Genomic DNA, 25558 nt, shown 5'->3' on the forward strand with positions numbered 1-25558 from the left:
CTTTCAAATTCAAGTTTCAGCCAGGTTGCTGAAACTTTGGTGTCATGCACTGCTGTCACAATCCACCCAGCTTCTCAATGCCAGCTTTGCAGTGTAAAATATTTAAATATAATCCTTACATCTCCCAGTTCATACTTCTGCTAAGAAAATGCAAATATATATAAATTCCACAGCCAGGGAGCCATGTGTATGAAACTCTCAGAAAGATGGATGTATTCTGCTTGTGTAGCTGCTTTTCAATAAGTTGTTGTACACTGTGTGCTTTTCTAACCTGCTTTCCCTATGTGTGCTCTTCTTAGGGAACAGCTGTGTAGTCATTTAATCTGGCATAAATCTGGCCTGTCTCTGACATGGTTGGTCTTACCATTCTTGTTCCCAGCTGCTCTGACTCACTGCCTCCCTCGCTTATGTACCTGAGCTGTAAATTGCATCAGGGATCACATCCTACTAAAACTGTCATCTCTCTCCCAGTTTGCTGAGTCAGGTTTAGCTTTGTGCTGTGTTTAATCTGACTGAACTCTGTCCTGTCCCCTCCCTGGGCCACCCACAGCATGCTAGAAAACAAATTGATGAAAAAAGAGGGTTTTATGATCCAGATCAGCTCAGCTCAGACATACAGTTAATAACACTTCAACCAATAAAAGCATTAGCATAAGGACCAAGGGATTTGGCCTGAAAAATATCTGCCTCTCTTCCAGTAGCTGCTGGACTCGTGCTGGTTTAAATACACTGTTTTGGCTCACAGAAGTATTTTCTCAGATGAAATATTAATAAAGAAGTTTACAAGTATATATAAATCATACTCTTGCAAGCTTTTCAACATACTACTGTAGCGGAGGATTTTGGTACTTTCTCATTCTTGGTTTATTCCTATATCTTTCTTCAGTGGATGTTTGTTCACCATCAGACTCAGAAAACCAGCCTATATTTACTTCATGATCTGCAATACCTAGCTGCATAGGTATGTCCTAAATAAATCCTAGAATGAAACCAATTAGGACAGATTCAGCCAACAAAATGCTTCTTTTCATATGGTATTCTTTATATTAATGATCACAAATGTAAGGTGAAAAAATTGAAACAAATCTAAACATCTGTATACAACCAGATTTCAAAACCTTGAGGACAGATTCAGTAAACAAAATGCTTCTTTTCATACGGTATTCTTTATATTAATGATCACAATTGTAAGGTGAAAAAAATTGAAACAAATCTAAACATCTGTATACAACCAGATTTCAAAACCTTAAAAAAATTAGCCATTTGAAAGTTTTGTGAAAGGGTAATACTTCATGTATTTGTTGTGATCAATAGGATGGTAGAGAGGAAGGGAAAATCTTAGCGTACTGACAAATAAAAATATATTGTTTGTAAAAATATACTTTTTATACTCTACATAATCATCTTCATATAAGATTTTCATTGAATTGTATTCTGTAATATAGTAAACAAGCATAATGACCATATGGACTTTTTTTTTTTTGCATTTAAAAATAAATCAGTAGAATGACAATGGGTCACCCTCAAGACTTGTTACTAAGTGCTTTTTGGTAAAAGGTACAGGAAAATGATGTACATAGAAAGTAGAATGCTTTCATTGTTCAGGTAAAAAACTTTGTGGTGTTTTAATGTATTGGACCAAAATGGCTTTGATACGGCTTTTGTAAGATCATTGTCTTAAAATGTAAATACAGAAATTATATAACTGATATGTCTGGTGTTTAATCATGAGATTAGGATACTCCTAATGGATATGCTCATGGACTAGGATACTATTCAGCTGTACTGGGGAGATAGATACAAATGAATGAGCTTGGTTTACAAAAAGTCTTGTTAGCTTGGCAATTCGCCCAAGATTATTTATTATTGTTACTATTGCTGTTATTACCAATGTCAGTAATTCATTATATGGGCTTACATCACATTTAAGCAGCATGGCCAAATACTGCCAAAGTGCAGCCTTGCTTCTAGCACACCCAGCCATTTGTTCCTGACATGCCCTTCATGCCAACACCAGGACCCATCTGATGCTGTATTGAGCCACTTTGGGCAGTTAAACCCCAAAAAACTGATGCCAGAAAATGTGACTAAGGTTCAGACAGTTGGGTCCCGTGACCTTCACATGTAAATAAAACCATCTGTACATAGGTATTTTAAAACATTATCAACACACAACCAAAACAAACAAAACCAACCAAATAAAAACACAAAACCAATCTGAAAGGTCTGCAAATAAAAAACTTCTTTCTCTGTTGTGATCAATAGGCTGAAGAAGGGGAAAATCTGACGAACTTTACAGTTGTTTATAAAGAAAATCAAAGCTTGTATCTTGTATTCTACATATCTCTGTAATTTACAAAAATGTGAGAATGAAGGTTAGTATTTGGCAGCAGAAACTTTTATTTCTTCTTTAATAGTCAGGAACTGACTATTATGCCTGTGGAGCTCTGCTCAGCTGTTCTTCTGCCTGTGGAGCTCTGCTCAGCTAAGTTTGTAGCTTCCTGTTTAAATAATTCCCACGTGACACTTCAGAGTCAGACTCTCCGCAGACCAGAAACAGTGGGCTAACCAAAGAAGGGCCACTTCTTAAATTCTGAACAAATCTGCAGTGAAGAGACCGACTGGCTCCTTGAGCTTCAAAAACGGGATCGCATCTTGCTTGTTTCCAGCTGCCCCTCGTTTGCACGAACGCCTTTTCTGTTCCCGGTGGCCTCAGCAGGCGAGAGGCAGGGGCGGCAGGGAGGCAGCAGGACCGGGCGCCGCTCCGTGCCGAGCCCGCCTCGCAGCCCCGCCACCGCCGTCACCGCCCCGCGGCTCCGGTCACACCCCCCCGAGGGCTGCCAAAACCCGGGCTCCCAAACCGCGATTGGCGGATCCGCCCCCGCCTGCTCGGGGCTGCCATGGGCGAGCAGGCGGCGGAGCCCCGGCGGCCCGGGGTCGGCGTGGGGGTGGTGGTCACCAGCGCCGCGCACCCCGGCTGCGTCCTGCTGGGCAAGCGGAAAGGTGCGCTGGGCGCCGGCACCTACCAGCTCCCCGGAGGGCACCTGGAGTTCGGGTAGGAGCCCCGCGCCCTCCCTCCCCGCCCTGCCCTGCCCTTGCCTTGCCCGCCGTGCCCTGAGGCGGCCGTGCCGCGCCTTCCCTTGCCTTGGGCCGCAGGGAGAGCCTGGCGGAGTGCGCGGCGCGGGAGACGCTGGAGGAGGCGGCGCTGCCGCTGCGCCACGTGCGCTTCGCGTCGGCCGTGAACGCGGTGTGCGCGTCCCGGCGCTACCACTATGTCACCGTGCTCATGAAGGGCGAGGCCGAGCCCGGCGCCGAGCCGCGCAACCTGGAGCCCGACAAGAACGAGGGTGAGTGAGTGATCACTAGTTCCAAGCGCCGTGCCGCGGGAAAAGACACCTCCCACTAGGTCAGGTGGCTCCGAGCGCCATCCAGCCTGGCCTTGAACACTCCCAGGGATGAGGCATCCACAGCTTCTCTGGGAAACAAAAAAGCTGCTCAGGTAAAATGACTCTATGTGCAAGAGAGAACCTGACTTTGTGTTGATAGTTTCTGTATGATCCTTCTGGACTTGCAGAGGAAGAATTGTTATATCACAGAAACAAAGAATATCCTGAGTCGGAAGGGACTCCTAAGCATCATTAAATCCTATTCCTGGCCCTGCGCGGGGCAACCCCAGCAATCCCACCTCGTGCCTGAGAAGGTTGTCCAAACACTCCTTGAGCTCTGTCAGGCTGCACTATGGAGCCTATTCCAGTGCCCCACTACCTTTTCCTAACATCCAGCCTAAACCTCTCCTTCCACAGCTTCCTGCTGTTTCCTTGAGTCCTGTCTTAACTCCATACTCTGATCACTCTGATTTTGCCTTTTTTTTCTTTTTTTTTTTTCCCTACAGGCTGGGAATGGGTCAAATGGAATGAATTTCCTCCAGCAGATCAACTGTTCTGGGCCTTGCGCTGTTTAAGAGAGCAAGGTTACAATCCCTTTACAGAAGAGCTCGATCATCTAAAGGGGTACACGGGAAGTCACCAGTTAGAGTAAAAACAAATTGTACCTTACATGACAAACTAAAGGACGGACCTGCTTTTTTTGGTATAGAAGAAAAAAAAGATATGAAGTGCTCACCCTGCCCATGTGAAAATATTACCTTTCCCAAAGAAGAACAATGCCAAGACATGCTTTTTTTCGGTATAGAAGAAAAAAAAAGATATGACATGCTCACCCTGCCCATGTAAAAATATTACCTTTCCCAAAGAAGAACAATGCCAACTGTTTCAGTGTTTTTCCCGTATTTCACACAACAGTTGTCTCTCATCCCAGACCCAGTTCTAGGTTTAGTAGTTAACAATTAAGGTTTGCTTTTACAGAAAACTCAGTGTTTCATCTAGTTAATCTTTATAATGACGAACAGCCATTTGGAAATCTGCACTAGCCAAGGAAGCTTACTCACTTAAAAGCAGTTGCAGCAAAACTTACTCATTTAAACCTGCTTTCCTGTAATTATTGGACCGATTTTAAAATTTAGCCTTTTCTCTTAGCTTCAGTTATGAAACTAGTGTCATGAACAAAAGTTACATTTAATAGACAGTGCCTTTTTCCCTGCAGACAGCAGTATACACTTGAAAATCAAGAGTATTATAAATGTGAAAAGATTGTCATGACTTATTGCAGGGAATGAAAATTCCCTGACCCTTCTTGCCAGTTGCTTTTGTAACAGAGTTCTGTTATAGCATCAGTTACATTGAATTTATCTGCAGAAATGTCTCAGATCTCTGTAAGTGATCTGAATTCTTGGAGTGGAGAGGTGACTACCCTACTAGGTGACACAAAGATTTGTGTCATTTATAGGCGTAGCTCCATGGCAAAAATCATACTTTGTGGCTAAAGAGAATTGTCAATATTAAACAGCACAGATGGGTGTAGTCCTGTATGGCTGGTTATTGAGATTTGGTAAAATTGTGAATTTTCAGTTTGATTAAATGACTAATTCGTTAGTGAATGAAATTACAGCACCCAACAGTACATACAAAACCAAAGAGTTAAGATTTTTAATTTTTCTAGAATTTGTAACTAATTTTGATTCTTTTCCAGCTGTTGTCACTAAGACATCAGCAATTAATTTTAAGATATAACTTTTAAATAAATCACAAGTTGGCTCATTTTTTTTCTTGTCAGGGTTCTTTATAGCACATCTCTTGTCTATTTCCTTTAGATATACTCATTGTACAAAAATGTTGTAAGATGTCTTTAATTTCTTTTGAATAAAATACAGGTACAATACTGAGAGATTAAAATTGCTTGAAGTTATGAATTGACTTCTCAGTTCTTAAAAGAAATCAGCTTGAGGGATTTAAAGCTCTTCCTTACTTTGAACATATTTTTTTAAATGGAGATGGCTCTTCCTGCTGAGAAACAGACAGAGTGATGAGGCATAAGGATGCTACTGCCCCTAGCAATTCTCCTGCTTAGAGTTTGAAGTATTAATTATATGCAACTTCCCTTAGGACAGACACCCGTTCTCTGAAGAGAAGAAAGAAGTAACATTACACAGCAGTCTTGAAACGGGAAATTTCACCAAAAATTCCTTTGCTGCTGTAACTTTGTGAAAAGCTTATTTTTCTATTCAAAAGTGGATACTTGCTTCCTGCAAGCAACCTTATGTACACTGAAAAACATTCCATTCAGCTGTCAACAATGAAGCTGTAGGAAGAGTTGACAGATGTCCTGCCCATCTGTCACAAAGAATAATGAAGAAAAACAATTAAATTATTTAGTACAATTTTAAATTTTAGAAAACATCTATGTATTTATGAGAAAATAGGGACCACTGTAAAATGGTCTGTCATGCAATAAATACTTTCTTGGCATATTTTGCTAATGGTTATATACATTCTATCTCTTGTAAATACACAAGTAGACACTGAAATGAGGACACAAACAGTATCTCCATACGTCAGCATTTCTGTATCTTTTCAAACTGGACCAATTAAAAGACAACAGTGCATTACTGCAACCAGCTGCCAGCAATCCCCAACTTAAATAACTTTGTTTGTATGTATCACACATTTATATTTCCCACCCCTCCAGAAAATGTGGTTCTCAGTCGATTTTAGCTGCCAAAACTCAGTCCTTTCAACTAAGCCTTTACTTTGATTTTTGGTACTTTTGCTAACTAGGAAAATCTATTATGTACATATCTAAGCCACTGAATAACAGAACACTCAGTTACCGTACCATGGTTCACTAAACTGCTTGTAACTGACAGAATTCCCTTAAAATGGCATTATAGTTAGCCAGCACTGAGATGCATACTCCTGAACTGCACATAGTTTGGAGCACTGATGCAAGGAAACTGATTAAGATAGCCAGTTTGATTTTATGCTAAGTGAACAGTGGGCAGAGCTGTTGCCTTACCTATTTCTTAGATGTAATACATTGGTCCCATTTAATCCTGTAACAGAGTAACTAACAAGCCAGAAAAAGAAGTGGTCATTGCTTCAGTTCCCTCTTATGTCTGAAAACAATCACCCACCTCCACAATATTTCAGTTGGTTAATTACATAGACACAGCCATAGAAGTGTTTTGGGCACACTGTAACACTACACTTCCCATGAGTTTCAATTACATATGTTTGTATTTTGTTTCAAGAAAGTCCTTGCAAGTTAGAAGATAACAGAGGCTGGTGAACCGTCTGTATGATGCGTGAAGAGAGGGGCATTTAGAAAAAAAATACCGATCCCATCACACAAAGCATTAAGAAACTCCATTTTGCAATATTAGGTATGATTCCGATCACACATGTTTTAAGACAAAAACTAATGTGAGCTAGAAAAGGGGTAGGCAAGGTTGACTAGAATGACTGAGACAGCACATGTATTTGGATTAATGTGAATTAAAGAGGAATGACATTGGGGATAAGCACCCAAGAGAAAAACATGATCCTGAAAAAAGGTTACAGTATGAATGTGTATTAATAACTTTAAGCTGTGAAAGAAGTGACAGTTTAATAACTCTGAAAATACTTGTAAAAGGAACAGCTGAGACAAAACCAAACTCCCCATTTTTCTGAAAACAAAACCCACTGCACCCTATAATGTGATTGAATGTGACTGAAATCCTTTCTACATCCTTATGGGATTTGTACAGGTTGGCAGCATTACTGGCAGCAATGTTTGAAAGATTACTTGAGCAAAGGAGGAATTACCTGATTCATCAGATACTTCCTGTGAAGAATCTAAAAAATGGAATAGGGAAGAGAATTGTGATCTATGCTGCGGGAAGCTGTGCTGCAGGACAGAAACCTTTAACTGCCAGGAGCAACAGTTCACATGAGTTTTGAAATTCTATCAGAGGGTTACATAAGAGAAAAGCAGCTGTCATAAAATGACTCCTTAAGCAAAACAGAACAAGGAAAGGAAAGCCAAGGGAAGTGCCTTTGGAAAGACAAAATAACATTGCAGCTGAGGCAGGAAATGTAATTGTGAAAGTAAACAAATTAGCAGGTTCAAAGAGCTGAAAAATTATAGATGACAAGAACAAAAAAATCCTTGAGCACTTTGAGCTGAAAGGAGCTAAACCTGCAGCATGCCCGAAAGTGTGTCACCTCCAGGGTCCCAGGACACTTAGCCAAGTATTTGGGGCAGCCTTGTGGGTGGACACTTGCTGCTTCAGGGTCTGCCCAGCTTTGTGTGTACCTGGAAGGGCTCACCTGAAAAGGAAGGAGAGGCTTTCCACTTCTGACTCCTCCTCAGCTGCTGACTGGGCATTTTGCATAGGGGAAAATAAGAGCACAAACTTCTGAAACTCAATCAGAATTCAACCAGACACTGGGACAAAATGTACTGAGTATTGAAGTTACATGGCAACTCATCTAAGATTCAACTTTGGAAAACTGAAGTTAGATCAAAGTTGCGTTTATTTATGACAAATCATTCATTATATATTACAATAATTACAAACTCTTTTATTACACCTTATTGCCATATTTTTGTCCTTGATACATAGATGATCAAGAACATAGATTTAGGCAGTAACAAAAAAAAAAAAAAAAGATACATTACAAACTTCATGTTTCATTTCTGTGTTATAGAAAAGGCTATCATCAAAAGAGTAAAGTTACTAACAAACATACAAGGGGATTCCCCTTACACATTTTTCTCCCAGGAACTTATGTCATCTAATGTATAGTAAATACATATATATAAATATATATTTACACATCTCTTGCAAACATACATTTACACAATCACTGAAAATCTGACATCTCTCCCCCAGCAGACAGCTCCCGGACATTTCTCCCAGCTCCCAGAACATCTAACAGGAAAAAAACAAGTCTATAGTCCATGGTTTTACATTAGTCACCCTATTTCTGAGCCAGCTGTTATGTTCTCCCTACACAGGGCTGCTGGCGTAACAAAAGGATATTGCAGTTTGTGACAAACAGCATCAATCTACCTTCACCACAGGAAAGGTCTACTAAGGATATTGTCCCCCTTGTACCTAGTCTGAGTCACTGCTGCTGCTTGAGGAGTCTGTTGACATCACTTCTACATCATCTTCATTCTCTTTATTGTGTCCCGGAGGCTCCAGCATGAAGTCATTACTATGATTAGGAGGTAGCATGTTCATTGACATATCACTTGACTGCCAAGGGTACTGAGGAGCAAGCACATCTGGAAAAAAAAAAGAGGCATAATCAAGAAAACTTTCAGTTTTGTATATTGACAAATTCAACATGACAGCTCAACCAAAACTTCAATTTAAAATCAAAACAAATCTTGAAATCCTTTCTAAATTTTGGACAGATTAAACCCTCCAGTAACAGCTGGAAAACATCTCATGTTGGAGCAATTCTATAATTGTAAAAGTCTGCTCTGCCAGAGGCCCATTTATGTAGGTGGCTCTTGATAACTCATGTACTCAATACAGAGCTTTTAATCTTCAAGGCACAGTTTGAACTGATTTACCATTCACAACTACTGGGAGTAATGAAAATTATCACAGTCTGTCAGTATGCAAAAATAGATTAAAATATTAGATTAAAAAAAAATCAGGCAGACCATAAAAATTCAGAGAAAAAGGCTTTATCCAAAGATGCCTGAAAAGCAGCTCAGAATGGAAGGTAGTGTTTTATATTTGTGGCCATGCTTCAATGCTAGAACCAGTCTGCTATTAAACCAGGCTGAATGTGTGTGCTAAGCAGCCTCAAAGTCTGGAGGCTACCGAGCAGTCCAGAAACTGGTCTGCACATTCACTAAGGACTCAGTAACTGGACATCTCTGCAGCAGTCTCCAGAAGGACTAGATCCCATAATTAGCATTCTCAGGACATGCCTCCACACACCAACAGATTCAGCATCCCTACACAAAATGCTCAGGCAGCTTCAACTTTCTTGTAAATCAATGTTTCCCTCTTACCTTGACAGTCTAGTTATGTGAGTGTTTAACCTGACAGAGGAGCTCAAGACTCAATTAAGAATTTTACTGCAGGAGTTTAAATCCCACATTTTCCAGCTTCTCAAGGAAAATTCCAAAAATTCCTGAAAATTCCTTTCAGTTCTTATAAAGACAGCACTCAAAAGCAAATGGATCACATCTGCATCCTCTAAGGCAAAGGAGCCAGCCAGAATGGGCTCTACTAAAACATACACAAAAAATATGCAACTTCCAATTACCTTTCTTTACTAGGTATTCACTGCTAGGGAACAACATTAACCACAATTTTCATTGCTTTACCTCTGATTTGCCTTCGCTAAGGGGATGTATAACTGTTGGGAATCTACAAGCAATAAAGAAAAACAAAACAAAACTGAGTTCCACCTACCTGGCAGCCTGCCTGCTGCAAGTGCATCCCCTGGTAAGTGTCCATTGACTCCATTGGTGGATGGGTTGTTCATCTGACCCAAGAGACCACTTCTCATTTCCAGATCTGTAGGATATGGCCTGCGTGGGTCGCCTTTAAGAAAGAAAAGAAAAAGAATGCTTTGCAATTGTCTTGCAGACATTAGCTTTACCTTCAGAGCCTAGTTTAATGACCAAACAACCCCATACTCTGGTTGCTTGGATAAGTAATGAGCATCACACCTGTTTTATTAAAATCCAAGTCTGTCTTTCACTTAGACTTTGTTCACTCAAACTTGGCAGAAAAAGCATATTAAAAAACCCCCAAACAACCCAAAGCAACTCAAACAAAAAAGAAACCCCATGTTTAAAAGATATCTTTGCTCACTCTGCTACTCCACAGCAAGGATAGGAATCGGATCAAACACATTTTCATTTTGGACAGAGGGTAGTACCCAAATTGAAACGTGTAAAAGTTCTGCTTCTGGCTCCACTGTTTACTAACATTCTCTGAAAGAATATTCTAAGGGGAAAGAGGGAACACAACCAAACACATAGAAAAGCCTTTAGCATACTTGGCTTTGACTTATAACCAGGGTAAACATTCAGGGGGAAAAGGCAAACAAAGGAGAACAGAGGAGGCCAGTCTGTTAATGAAAGCAGACAGTTTCACAACCTGTTGGAGATGTATGTGAAGTCCATAGGATTCTGGATATCTATTTTTGTCGAAATATTAGATCTAACAGCTGAAAACAATGTTATTCTAATAAACCCCAGTGGTTATCACTGTATAAAAACATTTTAAGACCAGTATTAACCATAATGTATTATTTAAAAAAATCTACTGTCATAAACACAATAGTTACCTGGTACCCATGTCAGAGGGGCACAAACAGCATTGCTAGCACTGATCCTATGGGCATATTTAATTATTTCTTCAGAGGAAATGGCACCTGGAAGAATGGAAAAAAAATGTTGCTGCATTCTCAAGAGATTCTGTCATTTTATTATTTCCAAATATCGGCCACCAATATCTAAAAGACTGGGAATGTGATTTTGCCAAACATGAAGAGCCTGGTTCAAATGCAATGACTGCTTAGAAGATTCTCAGACTACACAAGGATGAGCTTTGCAGTGAACTGATTTTACACACACGAGTGCAAAACACCTTCAATATCGATGGTTCTCCAGCGTCGTGAAAAACACAATCTCTTAAACAAGCTTACTTCACAACCACAAAAAAAATGTATCAAACTTCAGCTCCAGCTTTATTATAGAATTTTCTGTAGCAAAGGTTTTTTTTGTTTGTTTAGTAATTATAGACTCTACCCAGAAGAGTCCTTCCAAATATGTGCCTGTATTAGATTAATAAACTTTATTAAATTCCTGGATTTTCTAGATGAAAGAGGCATAAGAAAATGATAAAAGACACTGTAAAAAAACCAACAAAACAACCTGAAGATGATGCCATCCCCCCTCCCCAAAAAAAAAAGTTAGTTTAGCTTGGTAAGTGCCACAGAATGGCAGAAATTGCTACAATTACAATCTAGTATCACCAGCTAGTAGTCTTTCAAAATGCAGTGCATGTACACACAAACATTCTCTTCCTTTCCTTAGCAAACCTCCTGAGGCAATTTGGTAAGGCACTTAGGTAATCAGATACACTATTATCAGTCCAAGAAGACTGCTGAGACACTTTCATATTAAAATATGTTTGCCACAAAAAAAAAATTCAATGCTTTCTTCATTTTGACAAAATGGTTACAGTTTCATAATGAAATGGAAATTTGTTTACACACAAAGCATCTGATATCTGTGATAGCAGAATTTAAGAAAATAAAAAAGGCCCAATTTGAGCTCACTAACAACTTTCTTTAGAATTGCATTTATGTAGTATGTACAATTATGGATACTCACCTTTTCGTGCTTTTTCAATTGATTTCAGTTTTTCCTTTGCTTGATAAACAGCTGTTGCCTAGTTTTAAAAAATAAAAACCCACAATGGAAACCAAATCTTCAATGCATCTTTAATTTATAAACATCTACATAAAGTCAGCTTTGTGAATAAATCCTTCCATTTAACTGCATTTTAAAAGAGAAACTTCAGTGAACATTTTCAAAATACACAGAAATAAAGTAGATTTAGAAGCAAATTAGCATTATAAAAAAAAGCCAACTTAATACCATGATAACTAAACAGTAGTGTTTGACTACTGAGAAAAAACCCAAACCACTAAGCTCTTATGAAGTTTTAAATATTTAAATCTTCTCAAACTAACACCACACCACTTTGCCCAGAACCACCTTTTCTACAAGAGGATGCTCAAAAGCAAACACATCATTATGAACTTACCAGTATGTGCTCTGCTTCTTTAAGCTGTTTCTGCAGCTGCTGAATATCATTATCCCGCTTTTCTACTACCTTTTCTAAAAGCTGCATTTCATGATGGATTTTTCCCTGATCAACTGCCAACTTCATTAGCTCTTGAAACTCTCCATCTCTCTGAATCAGCAGTTCCAGGATCTATTGAACAACAGTTTTGTAGAACTTTTAATTTGGCTAGAGTAACAACATACCCTCAGTCACACTACAAAAAAGAGCAAATGGCATCCATAGGAGTATTTTTGTTTGAATGAAAAATGAAACAAAATTTCTTCCTGTTTGTAGAAACAGCCTATGGAGCACATAAAAAATGAATAAACAACAGGAGAACCAATAATGCCTTTGTAGCAGGGCCAAAGCCCCATCATGATCATTAACTCGAATATAGGCAGGGACAAAGGGAAAAAGTAAGAACAAACAAAAGAATGGGGAAAAATGAGAAGTAAAGCATTATGCTTACCCAAAGAAACACAATTCAGAAAGTCAGCTTACCTGGCTCTCCTCTCCTGGTTGTGGAAGCTTTTGGTTTCTTGAAATTGCCAAAATTTCAATTAGTTCCCTGAAAAGAGAACTCAGTTTGAACAATTTTCCAAGGCATTCTCACATCAAGTCGTCCCAAAATTACCTGGAATACTGGTACCACTATGAAAGTATTCATGGACCTGAGTATTTTATATTATATAGTACAGTGTGGGCAGGGATTTTTCAACCAAGAAAGCACATTTTTTTCTTTGTTATTTAAGCTCAGGAAGCCCTCATGTATTTGAACTCAAAAAATGTGCTAAATTCCTGTTAAACCATAAAAGACATAAACAGAAGCTAAAAGAAGAAACAGCATAATGGAGGGCCCTCAGACCCTTCTTCTACTACCTTTGTTTGTTGAAGAGGGTCTTCACTGTTTTACTTCTCTACTTTTCTCCATTTTTTCCCCAATATACTTGTAATTTAGAGCAACTAAGTCTACACTTTCAAATACTAACAGAGTCTGTTATGGAACTACTTTTACAGCCCTCTTGATCACTCTTCCAGATATCCAGATACTCTGCCACTGCTCTGAAAAACCAGCAAGAACCTCTGGGTACCACGATGCAAAAAAGGCATTTTCTGTAAATTCAGCAAAGTTATTTGGCTTCTAATGCTCTGAATGGCAGTTCAACCCTAAGCACGAGTAACTGTTTATCTGGAGACACTGCCCTTGGAAGTACTGATTCTTTGCTTGGTCCAGTGTAAGCAGTTCAGTGGGGTGTGTGAGTAATACAGCAGTGGGGCCAGAAATGTCTAAAAAAACTCAGTAAAGCTCTGATCTTGGCCTATGTCTCTTGGTCACTCCTGAACACTACTATGATTTTAAACAATTAAAGAATAAAGAAACTTGTCACTGTCACTAAAGCTTTATTCTACCTGACCAACACTGAGCAGTAGCAAATCCATTTTAAGTAGGTCAGCTACCACCATCAAGGGTGATGTCACAGGGAGCTGTAATTCCACCCTGTGTCAGCCAGATAATGCACAGATGTAGATTCAAAACTACAGAAAGGCTACAGATTAGACATTAGGCTTAATTTCTGCCCCTACCACCAAACCAGTACTGTGACACAGAAAGGCTGCAACACTTTGCTGATAAATAGGAAGATTCACTAAATGCTGCTGAGCATTGCTGTGGCTTCACTGTGGTAGAAGGCTAGTTCCAGTGCTCCAAAAAAAATTAGTAATTTAGATAAGGAACAAGTTTGTTTTCATTTTTCCAGAAACACGTGCTCGCCAGCAACCCTTGTGTCACAATAAAATCTGTGACTGAGGATAAAGCCTAACCAGACACAAGGAGAGCAACTCACCAATAGCTTATCCCTGCTCTTGGTAATCACTGAGCAAGTGAGCCACAAGGATAGCACAGGTTATTCCCTCTGAAAATGCTTTCCTAACCTCCTGCTCTGCCTGAGGTGTGAAAAATAATTAGGAACTATCTGAACTTCACTGCCAGCTGTGCCTCCACGACATGGCTGACAACTTGGATGGGGATTACCAGCCTGGACTCAAAACTTGGATTAAGTATCTGAGCATTTCTATCACGCTGAAGAGGAGCTCTGCAGCCTACTTGGAGTGAATGTGGCACTAATACAGGCAATGACCAGGTAGCTGATGTCATGCAACACCATCTACATATTTCTGACTTAAGCGTATTTTTTAGTGACTAATAAAATGCCTAAAATCGGCGTGCACTTCACAGTAAAACGCAGGTGTCAACCAAGTGAGAAAGGCAAGTGGGAGAAAAAGGAAGCGGCTCCTTCTCTCTGCAAACGACCGATGCTTTCCCACTGGGATCAGGGCCGGGCGGAACCCCGGCGCAGCACCGGCCCCTCACCGGCAGAGCCGGCCTGAGGACGGCCAGAGAGCCGCAAAACGCGCACCGAGCCGGGTCGGGCCAGCGCTCCAGTCTCGCCGGGCCCGGCCCATCCCATCCCATCCCATCCCATCCCATCCCATCCCATCCCATCCCAAGCTCCGGCGCTGCCGCTCCGCCCGCCGCCGGCTCCGCGCACGCCCCGCGCCGGGAGCCCGCAGCCCGCCCCCGGAGCCCCGCCGCCAGCCGGGGCCGACGGGGGGCCGAGCGCGGTACCTGGCCAAGAGCTCGAGATCCTCCAGCGCCGCCAGGAGCCGGTCCCGGGTGCTGCTCCGCTCCCCGCCTCCCCCGCCCGCCGCCGCCCCGGCCCCGGCGGACCCGAGCGGGAACCGCCCCCGGGAGGCGCGGGCAGGCGCGCGGCAGCGCCCCCGGCGGCGGAGGGACAAGCTGCAGCCGCCAGGCGCCGCGCGCATGCGCGGGGCGGATCCCTTTCCGGGGGCGAGAAGGCGGCGGGGAGCGGCGGGCTCCTCCCGGGGAACCGGGGCTGTGAGGGGAAGGGAGCTCCCTTCTGCCTCGTTGAGGCCAGATAAGCGTCTGTCAGAGGCCTGTCTTGAGGCCGGGTTGCTGCGCGAGAATCTGCGCCTGTTGCTCTTTAAATCACAAGATCATTTGGGTTGGAAAAGACCTCTGAGATCATGGAGCCTGAACAGCGTCATGTCTGCTGGACCACGGCACTAAGGGCCACGTCCAGTCTTTCCTTAAGCACCTCCAGGGATGGTGACACCACTGCCTCCCTGGGCAGTCCATTCCAATGTTTAACCGCCCTTTCTTGTGAGGAAACGCAGCTGATGACTGCAACCTCTCGTTCTCTTATAATCGGAGAGGAGAGGTCAGCCCCCACCTGGCTACAACCATCCCAGCTGGAATGCATTTGTGGAGTCCCCAGGTCCCCACAAAGAGCCTCCAGATGACACTGGTGTATGCTAAAGACACAGAAAACAGGCTGCAGGTGAAGTGTGTGCAACTGAACTGCTTCTTTGGAGGTTTAATTCAGTTTTTGAGTCTTGGTGTCCAAAAATCCCTCAGGTGTCCTTGATCAGATGGAGGATGAAATCACAGAAAGGGTCAGGTTGGGACTACAGAGGGTCATCTGGTCCAACCTCCCTGCTCAAGCAGGGTTCTCCTGGAGCACACTGCACAGGATTGCATCCAGAGGGTTTTCGATGTCTCCAGTGAGACAACCACAACCTCTCCAGGCAATCTGTTCTAGCACATGGTCACCCACACAGTAAAGAAGTTCTTCCTCAGGTTCAGGTGGAGCTTCCTGTGCATCAGTTTCTGCCCATTGCCTCTTGTCCTATTGCCTGACAACACTGAGAAGCACCAGGCTCCATGCTGACACCTCCCCTTCAGACATTTATATCTGGTGTTTTACTGACAACTGAAGAAGGTTAGGTGCCTGATACTCAAGGCATAACAAAAACCTGAGCTTTAAACCAGACCAAGAGCAGGGTTTTACCTGGGCTTGCTGTCCCATACGTGACCAGAGGCATCCCCGTCCTCCTGACTCTGCCCATGCACACCTGTGTGTCCATGCAGGCAGCCTGGTGTCCATCACAGGCCTCTACACACAGTGGTCAGGGCAGGTAATAGGCACAAACCCTGCCCCCAGCCCTGCCAGCATCTGAGTTAGAATTAAAAAGTACTGCTGGATTTTTTAATGCTGCTCTATTTGGGCTGGTGAAACAGACCACTCCTTCCAGGTGGAATCACAGTGAAGCCAGTGGAATTTTATTATATTCATGAAAGTTTCAGTAATGTGAAAAGACCCTGAGAAGGCAGGTTGGAGGGAACATGAGAGAGTACAGAGTGAGAGCTAATCTGGAGCCAGGGTTTATTAACCAGGTAAAGCACTGCCACAGAACCACAGGGAGCCCCAGACCCCGCGTGGTTCTGCTGTCAGCAGGCAGCTGCCTGTAAACAGCAGTGTTCTTCTCCCCTGACTAGAGAAAGGCCTGAAAGGACTACATGAGCAATACTACACTACATGGACATGGTATTTACTCTGATTATCTGTTACCTTCTGCAGTAAGTGTGTTCCTGAGAAATTTACATTTATTTAAAGAAGAAAAAAAAAAGGCAAGAGACTCATTAGTCAGTAATTCTTTGGATTGTGATTTAAATAAGCAATTCAACATTATGAGATTTGTGATAAAGCAATGAGATTTGGCAACTCTGAGAAAAAAAACTTTGCCAACAGGAGTTATTTAAAATTCCTTTGCAATGCCCAACAACCCTCAACATTCTGATTGTAAATCGTTTGGGAATTCTGTTTAAATAGTGTAGCAGATAAAATCTCATCAAATAGTTCCGCCTTTTAAATAACTTTTGCTTGCTTTTTTTTTCCCTCCTCTACTTCCTTGCTTTTGTTCAGGGAAAGATGTAATCAGTGATGGTGTCTGGTTGTGCATCCAGTTCACTGATTTGTTAGTGTCTGTATGTGTGCATAAATAGAAAGAAAAAGTGACATCAAAAACAATGCAGTCCTTCCACTAAATCATTTTCTTCCTCATACTCATTTTGACATCTGAATTATTCAGACTTGAAGTACTTGTGCTGTGTTTCAGGGCAATAATGCTGGTTTCACTTGAGCTAAAAGCTTGCAGCATTACCAGGACAACCAAAGCTGACAGGTTTGTGAATATCCATTATAGGTGATTTCTGTAGCCCGATCTTTCCTTCTCCTTGTGCCCGGGAGCTTGTTCCCTCCCTCCCTTCCTCTTCACAGCAGTACTTACTCCCATCCAACCAGGCCAATACCATCCATCTTTCCCTGGAGCAGCCACCCTTCTCTCCCTACTTCTCAAATTTCTGTCCTCTTCCAGGCAACGTGGACAGCTGTCTGCTTTCTACTGCCCAGTGCTTTCCTTCTCCTTGCCCTGCCGATGCAGCCATGGCTGGGGAGTGCAGTGGAATAGGCAGAGACTTCATTGTGCTCGTGCCTCTGTGTGGGAGGACAGGGTGAGAGCAGAGCTATCAGGGAATGCCTGCCTGTGCCAAGACAGAAAGTCATTCAGACCATGCCAGAGGGGTCATCTCCTTCAGGACAAAGGGAAAGGCTGGGTGAAATGTGCTTGTGCCCCAAACTTGTCCCATGGGCCGATTACTTTAAGACTGAGTGAATAATTTGCTGAATAGACTTCTGAAACATTTGCCTATAAAAACAACAGAGCCTCTGTTCCCCCAGTGTTGGTTCCTCTGTTACCTCAGTTCTTCAGAGCTTTTCGCCTACTTTCCCCTGGGTAAACTTTTTTCATAGTTGTGTTGGTTTTGAGCCAGGCCTGCTTCTTTACAGATCACGCCGCTCCTGAATAACTAATCATTGTTCCCAAATTTTTCCAGTACTCTGAGAACATTTTCGTTCATTTTCGTTTGTGTGGCCATACATGGATCTTTGCAGAGTGAGTTTATTAGACATTTCAGAGCTCTTTCATTTCAGATTGTCTATTCAATGGCATACTGAATGTATTGTTAAGAACCTGCTAGCATAAGCAAAAAAATAGCTTATTTTATCTTGTTCAGTTGAGTCTTTTCTCTTCCAGAATGGGCCTTGAAGTGATGATCTGCAGAGCAAACTGATTCCTCTAGACAGGTCTAGGAGCAGCTGATCTGATCTAATAGTTCACCAAGGGCAAGAAGCTGAGATGTTGCTAACTTCTCATGTCCCAGCTGCAGATTTTCACCCGCCCTAAGCTCCTCCTTGGTGTTTGCCATATGGTCCATGAGCCACTTCAACTCAATAACCAGACTGAAGAATATTTAATTTGGAAGAGGGTGTTAATTTCCTTCGGTGTTAGAGAGTGAACTCTAACCCCATCATATGGAACCATGCCTTCAGAGCGTGGCTTTAGTTGCAACTAATTTCATGGGACTGTGGGCTAGTGCTGAAAAGTGAGGTCTTCCCCTTCTCTTATTCATAATTCAGTGCAATTCAGACCTAGGATTCCTTTAGTGCAAAGCCTTTTCTTCCAACATAATACTCGATTCCTTAACTTCAGGTATTCCTACTTTTTTTTTTTTTCCATGAACTAGAGGATCACTTTAGAACATGGAAGCTGAGCTGTAGAGAATCTCACTGAGAAGCATGTCTGTGCTTCAGTTAAAATCTGTGTTTTTTCTGGGCTACAGTGCTTTTCAGCTGTCTTCTAATTTATACATTCCAGACACTAGACATCAAGTGTTGAGTTAGCAACAGCTGGGTTTACCACACCTTAAAATAATAAGGAAAAATACTGACCACAGAAGATACATAACTCCTGAAGGCTCTCAGGACCATGTGTAATAAAGCATTGCAATCACTACAAATAAAAAGGCAGGAGGATAAGCAAGGAGAGCAAGAAGGGAAAAGGACAGAGCAAATACTCATTTCCACTTCCCCTAAATAATGTAAAAATAAAATCCTTTCTGTCAAATATCAACTGAAATAGAAATCAAACATCTTGAGCACTGTTTGGAAGGATTTCACAGCTGTACTTTGGTCTGGGAAGAGGAGAATAATCGTCCCTCATTTATCAAGATGTCTTTACGCCATTAATATTTTGAAATGTATCTGATAAATCATACATTTCTTATTGCTATTTAAAAAGAAATCTATGTTTCCCTGCTCACTTATATTGGATAGTGATTTTAGACCAATGAGATAAGACAGGAAATGGAAAAGGTGGCTTTGCTTAACTGGTGTAATTTTAGAATAGGTTATAGATGAGATAAAAATAGATAATACTATAAGCTGAAACTTATTTTTTGGGGGGAAGGAGTGTGAAACACTAGTACATATGGCCAAAACCAGAGTTTGGTATGCCATTCCAGACTGTTTCAGCACAGAATTAGCTCTGCTTTGCGCTATATTAAACTTGAGTTACACTGATTTCTTCTGGTGTAAATTTGGGCACAGAGCCCTCAAGACAGGAAGTCACCCAGGCAGAAAGCAGCCCTTGCTTGAAGTCTGCTGGAGGGCTGGTGGGGACCAGTGCTGCCTAGGAAGTAGGAGGTGTTGAGTGGGAAAGAGAACCAAAATTGGCCCTGGATAGTGAGGGGAGGGAAAATAAAGAAAGAAAGAAAAAAGAATGTCCTTTGAAAAGGAAGAGCTTGTTTGACAGCTTGGCCACTAGGGATATTTACAGTCCTGCCAAGTCTTCCCAGGAATAAAGGAAAATTTTGAGGCAATTAAATATGAGATTTTTTCCTCACCAAGCTAAAAGTTAATGCTGACTGCTTCATGAAATAAAACATCCAATTAGAGATAATGAGACTCCTGGGGTAACCCCCCAACACATAGTAATTTTGAGCCTTCATTAAGTTAAACTTGTTTATTTGGAAAAAAACTCTCATTTTCCTGGTGGCTCCTGCTATAAACTGTTTACCAAAAACTACTGGGACACCCACACAAGCTGCTGTAGAAGCTAGGCTGAAATTTAGAGTTGTTTACTTCCCTTCACAAAAAAATCCAAGGGCAATGATGACAGCTGCAGTCCCTGCTCTCCCACATGCTGAATTCCAGCTAGGCTGATAGGAGTTGTAATTTACTTAGAATGAATCTCTTCCCACATCTCCCTCATCCTTTTATTGTGCCCCACTGCCTGCTAAAGATAAAGCTGTCATCTCTTCCCATTTAGACTGGGTCACCTGTCTTTTAACTGGGTGAGTTCATCTAATCTCCAAGATGCTACTCAGATTTTCACCTGCTTAATGCAACTTCCAGACAGGTTTTCAAATCCCTGCAGCTGACATCAGCATCAGCTTCTGTCCTGAGATTCAGAAAGAGCAGAACACACACCAAGAAATAGAGGTACCTGGCTTAAATTAGCTGTGAGGACTGAGTTCTAGGGTAAAGATAAAATGGAAGATTTATTTAGAAACCTACATGAGCAAAAAATTAAAAAAGTGGTCTCTCTCCTAGCAGTTGGAGATGGGCAGAAGTAAAACTTCTTATGAAAGAAAGGTCTTGGGAGAATTGAGGAAAGTTTTCACTGGCAGCTGAGAAAACAGTTTGATGCACTATTCCGAAAGCAGTTACAGAATTACTTATGCTCAGCAGCCAGATCAGATCCCACGGGACATTCTGAAATCTAACAAACTACTAACAGTGCTGCTTGCATGTGACTTGAGGGGAGAGTTCATAGCTATTAAGCCTGGGAAAGAATACAATCAGCAGTGGTCTGTCCTTTGTGAAACAGACTTTGCATGGATTTATTTGGATATTAACATATCATGAAGAAAGAAACTCTGCTGTCATTTAAGTGCTGGCAGAGTTACTGTGTCTGTAGATGAGATGTTCACGGGTTAGTGGTAGGCCAAGTGAAGAGTTGTTTCTGAAGTTTTGATTATCCACAAGCTGAAAAGGTACTGAAAGCCCATCAAAAAGACATTCCTCAGTAGTGACTAGTGTGGATGCTTTCAGACAGCCAACAGAGCTCTTTAGAGAGTGCCTTATCTGCTTCCAAAAGGGATGAAGCCACTCAACAGCATTGTCACTGAAGAATCAGAGACCATGTCTCAATGACCAGATTGAGTGGGGCCCCCAGCCACCTGATCCAGTTGAAGGTGTCCATGCCCATGGCAGGGGGTTGGAACTGGATGTGTCTAAGGTCCTCACCAGCCCAAACCATTCTGATTTCTGATGTGATTTCTATGTTAAATTCACATCAAAATCCCCTCCAGTGGAAAAATCCTAACTACAGTTCATATCACGTCTCCTTTTTAGCTCAAACTGCAACGTAGTACTGACATAAGATCATCAGAAGCCATGCAGTCTTACCATGCCACCTTATGCTAGATAGGTGGCAGTCAATGAAAGTAATCTGACAAGAGTTCATACATTATTAAGATAAATGTATCCCTGATATCCAGGGTATTTTGAAATTATTCTGGTCTTTTTACCTGTTTAATATAAACTTCTTGTGCTAGAACTTGTTTCTTGTGCCTTGTAAAGGCACAGAACCTTGCTCAGCTCCATGCTGCCTGTCAAAATTTCATATGCTATGCAAATGACAATGCCAGTATTGGCATTGCTTCCTTAAAAGCCTCTTTGTAGGCATGAACTCGAGCACATAAGGCATGTATGCTGAAAGCACATTGGAATACAAAATATGAAAAGCAACCGGTACAATCTGTCACATCTTTACAGACCTCAAAAAGTGTCATGACAGGAGGGTAATTTACATGTTTTCATTTCTCTTTACCTCACCAAATTCATTTCATGACGCCTGCCTTGCCCTGCCCCCATCCCAGGAAAAGCTGTGTAGTCACTACAGTAGGAGGGAATGTGGCCAGGCTGGGATCGCACGTACTTCTTGTCCCCAGGTGCTTCATAAATGACACTTAAGTTATCTGGCAATAAAAGTGGCAATGAAAAGAATGCCATAGGAGTGAGTTATAAGCATTTGCAGGTAGTGGGGCAGGGAGTTCACCTCAGGGAACGCTCTTACTCAGTCACTCACTTCTTCCCCCACAGTATCCCTTGTGCTTCTAATTCTCACTTGTCTCTGATTTTGTTCTGGTTACTCAGGGCCTGAGTCATACACCTTGAAATAACAGTCACCCTCATTTCCAGATTCAAGGCTCAAAGACACATGTACAATTATGGTTCTTCAAGAAATTAAGGTCCAATTTTTTTGCTAAGTGTTGACCTTGTGAAGTGCTGGCGTTTCTTTCCCTCAGTTCAATAGCATGGCTCTCCCTATGTTTAACTTTGGGCTTTGGGCATGTTGCTTGCAATTAAGAACATATTTAAGCTGTTTGGTACATTATGGCCTGAGTATACAGAACCTGGCAGATTCCTCTGTCTTGCAGGACAGAGTACCCGAGAACACATTTGTGCTAGGACCGCTCAAATACATTTCTTCTAGATGCTGATAACTCTGCCAAGTGCTTCTGCCTTCCAAGCTGTGACATTTTGTCCTTTAAAACACAGTGTAGTTCTGCTGTTCTTTGGGTATTTTCACAAGAATGGAAGTGCATTCTGCATGGATGCAGGCAGGATGTTTATAGAATTGTAGGCAGTTGCATGAAATATTTGGGTTGCTTCTGATACGACCGTTCCACTGGCACTGTAGGGTGTCCTTCTGCAGTCACCCAACAGCTCCAACTCCCTACCTGGCCAGTGTAGGTGACAAGATAGTGCTGGAGATGGCACTGTGCTGTGCTTTTCCTCACAGCACTAGCTGTACCTTTCTGTTACGTGCCAGCAAAATCAAGCAATCTCACGGTGTAAACACCAGAACACAGGAGTGCCCCGGCAGTAGTCCCAAGTCCAAACATATATCTGGTATGTCAGGGTGAGCCTTGGGTGTGCACCAGTCTATCCTTCTGCCTCACCTACTTCTTTGCACCTTTGATTCATGAGAAATATACTCAGGCCAAAAGACAACCATGACATAGTCCTCCAGACCCTCAAGCAAAGAACATAATGTTAGTATTCCAGACATGCATTATGCCTGTAGTCACATGTCTTGTGTTGGTTTAGGGACCACAAGCCTTCTTTCTCTGTTAAGTTACAGTACCTGTTTTTATATATTGTATAAATATACATAATACAAGTTTTAAAATGTATTTTTTTTCAGGAAACATATTTCATAAACAGGCTTGCTTTTGTGTCTGTGAAAAGGCTATCCTATCCCTATGGGATTTCTACTTCTCTCAGGCTATCAGATGCCTGCAAAATTGTCCCTTGCTTATGAGGGACCCACACAAAGCTCCTGGCTTGTGAATTCACATGTGCTATTGGTTCTGTCATCTTCCAAGACAAAAAGTTGCCTCTCTCTCACCAAACAGAAAATCCAGGTACTAAAGTGCAGTCTCAAAACAAAAGACCATGCCAGACTCTGCAGAGATAAAGTCCTAAATGCATAATCCTCTATCCATAATCCTCCCTTCTCACCAAGGTCCTCTTCCTGACCTGAACATAGGTACCAAGAAAAAAAAAAATAAATTACAAATTAAATAGTGCCTACAGAACTTTAATATACTTTAAATAATGCTATAGAACTCTGTGAACAAGAGGAGGACTCTACACGGATTTTTAAGCTTGTTTATGCAAGGAAATTATATTTCACCAAGCAGTTAGAAAAAGTTTCAGTTTGATAAATTCTGCCATTAAAACTTTGAAATCTTAAACCTTAAATTTCTTATAGAGACTGTAGTTTTGCCCTTTTTTACTATGATTTTAGTGTCTCTTTGTTGCAGTCCTTATTACAACTGTTTGTTGTTAATCTCATGTGCCAAATTACCTCTAGGCTTGTTTCTATGAAAAAAAAAGCTGTAGTTTGTGTCAACATCTGAACACCAGCAGTAGGTTAGCTGAAGGAGCCATGCAATGTCCCTAGTTTCAGACTGACCTCTAGCAATCCTACCTCCTAATGGAACAACATCATGTGTTCACTTGCAAACATCTGATTTTCCTGAAGTAACAGTATGTAGGAAGGGAATCTAACTTTCAGTCACAGCCCATTTCCTCTATCTTTTGGAGAGATGACAAGATTCCATTAAGAGAAGGAGAATTGAAACAAGTCCTCTCCAATTTGAAATTTCACACATGTACAAGAATATGCTTTACAAAGTTTTCTGAAAATAAAATGGAAAGTGATGCGGAAGCTGAAGTAACTGCACGTGCTATATTCAAAGCCAGACTGTGAATGGATTTCTTGAAATATCAAATTTTAACTGTAGAAGAGCTGTCAGAATGCATCACATATGAACACAGAAAGACATTACAGTCTGTAGACAGATGAATATCTGTGATGAGAAAAACAACCCAACTGGCATGTAGGGAAATGCTTGAAGCTTCCTTTGTTATGACTACAGTAAAAATACACATCCATTTTCCTAGAATAACAAAGCATTCATTCTCTCTCCTGCTTGGAGCTGTTGAGCATTTGCAGCATGTTATTAACAACTGCACAAATGCCTTGTGCTTTAAAAAAATCAAAGAATTTAGTAAGTGAGGAGAATTAATACCTTGCCTATAGCCCTACCCTGGGAATTATGTGTTTTGCTCTAAGGAGTCAGTGGATTAAAAAATTGTAATCTATGCTGAAAGCAAGGACTGGTACCAAAGACCTCCATTTCTCAGGAGAGCATCTCTATAATTAAGGTAAAGAGTTGGGCTTCCTACTATTGCTTGTGCTTTTCCTGGCTTTACAATTCTTCATTGTTTTGGGTTGTTTTGTTTTTTTTTTGTCTAGAAGTCTCTGATGTAGGTGGGGATGGCTATGCACCTTAGCCTCCTGGCTCTGTCTTAAGAAGGACTCCTTTGGGAAGGGAACTGCAGGTTTGAGCAGTGTCCTTCTGAGAAAAAACCCTCTTTTTTCTTTCACTGGGTTATTGGGTCTGACTGAGATAGAGTTCATTTTTTCCTTGGCAGCCCTCACAGTGCTTTGCTTTGCATTGGTAGCTGGAAGGATGTTGATACCACACCAGTGTTTTGGCTACTGCTGAGCTCTGCTCTCCCTCTAACATTCCTGCCCCAATCAAGGGGCTGGGAGTGGGAAAGATCCTGGGAGGGGGCACAACCAGGCCAGCTGACCCAAATCAACCAAAGGGATATTCCACACCATATGGCAGCAACTCAGATAAAAAAGCTAAGGAGTGAGGAAGTGGTTCCATTTGTTATTCCAGAATGTTTGCCTTCCACAATAACCACTACATGTGCTGAAGCAAAAACTTTCACTTGTTTGGTTTTCCTTTGCTTTAGTAAATTGCTTTATCTCAACCTATGTTTCCCATCCTTCTCTCTCATTTGTCTCACTAGGAAGGGGAGTGATAGAGCAGTTTTGTGGACACCTGCCACCCAGCCAAGATCTAAACACTACATAATTTCTTTTCCTATCTATTCCTTTACCTTCATATCTTGATGTCTCATTTGATTTCCTTTCCTTTTCCTTTTTTTTTCATGAAAGGAAATGAAATCTTAAGGTTTCAGTGAAAATCATGTAATGAAG

General features: G+C 41.7%; 2 protein-coding genes across 2 annotated transcripts; one reads left to right on the plus strand and one right to left on the minus strand.

Moving 5' to 3' along the window:
* Positions 1 to 1289: 1289 nt before the first annotated feature.
* On the plus strand, positions 1290 to 4157 carry NUDT15 (nudix hydrolase 15). Its single transcript, XM_039716571.1, has 3 exons — positions 1290 to 3055; positions 3157 to 3347; positions 3893 to 4157. Exons 1-3 carry the CDS (start codon positions 2901 to 2903, stop codon positions 4036 to 4038), a joined length of 492 nt encoding a protein of 163 aa, XP_039572505.1. The 5' UTR covers positions 1290 to 2900; the 3' UTR covers positions 4039 to 4157.
* Positions 4158 to 8353: 4196 nt separating this feature from the next.
* Positions 8354 to 14953, minus strand: MED4 (mediator complex subunit 4). Its single transcript, XM_039716783.1, has 7 exons — positions 14838 to 14953; positions 12713 to 12779; positions 12191 to 12361; positions 11755 to 11812; positions 10704 to 10790; positions 9821 to 9952; positions 8354 to 8670 (listed from the first exon to the last, which is right to left on the minus strand). Exons 3-7 carry the CDS (start codon positions 12314 to 12316, stop codon positions 8498 to 8500), a joined length of 576 nt encoding a protein of 191 aa, XP_039572717.1. The 5' UTR covers positions 12317 to 12361; positions 12713 to 12779; positions 14838 to 14953; the 3' UTR covers positions 8354 to 8497.
* Between the last annotated feature and the right edge of the window lie 10605 nt (positions 14954 to 25558).

The sequence above is a fragment of the Passer montanus genome, unplaced genomic scaffold (assembly GCF_014805655.1).
Source record: "Passer montanus isolate IOZ18808 unplaced genomic scaffold, ASM1480565v1 scaffold36, whole genome shotgun sequence".
NCBI lineage: Eukaryota > Metazoa > Chordata > Aves > Passeriformes > Passeridae > Passer > Passer montanus.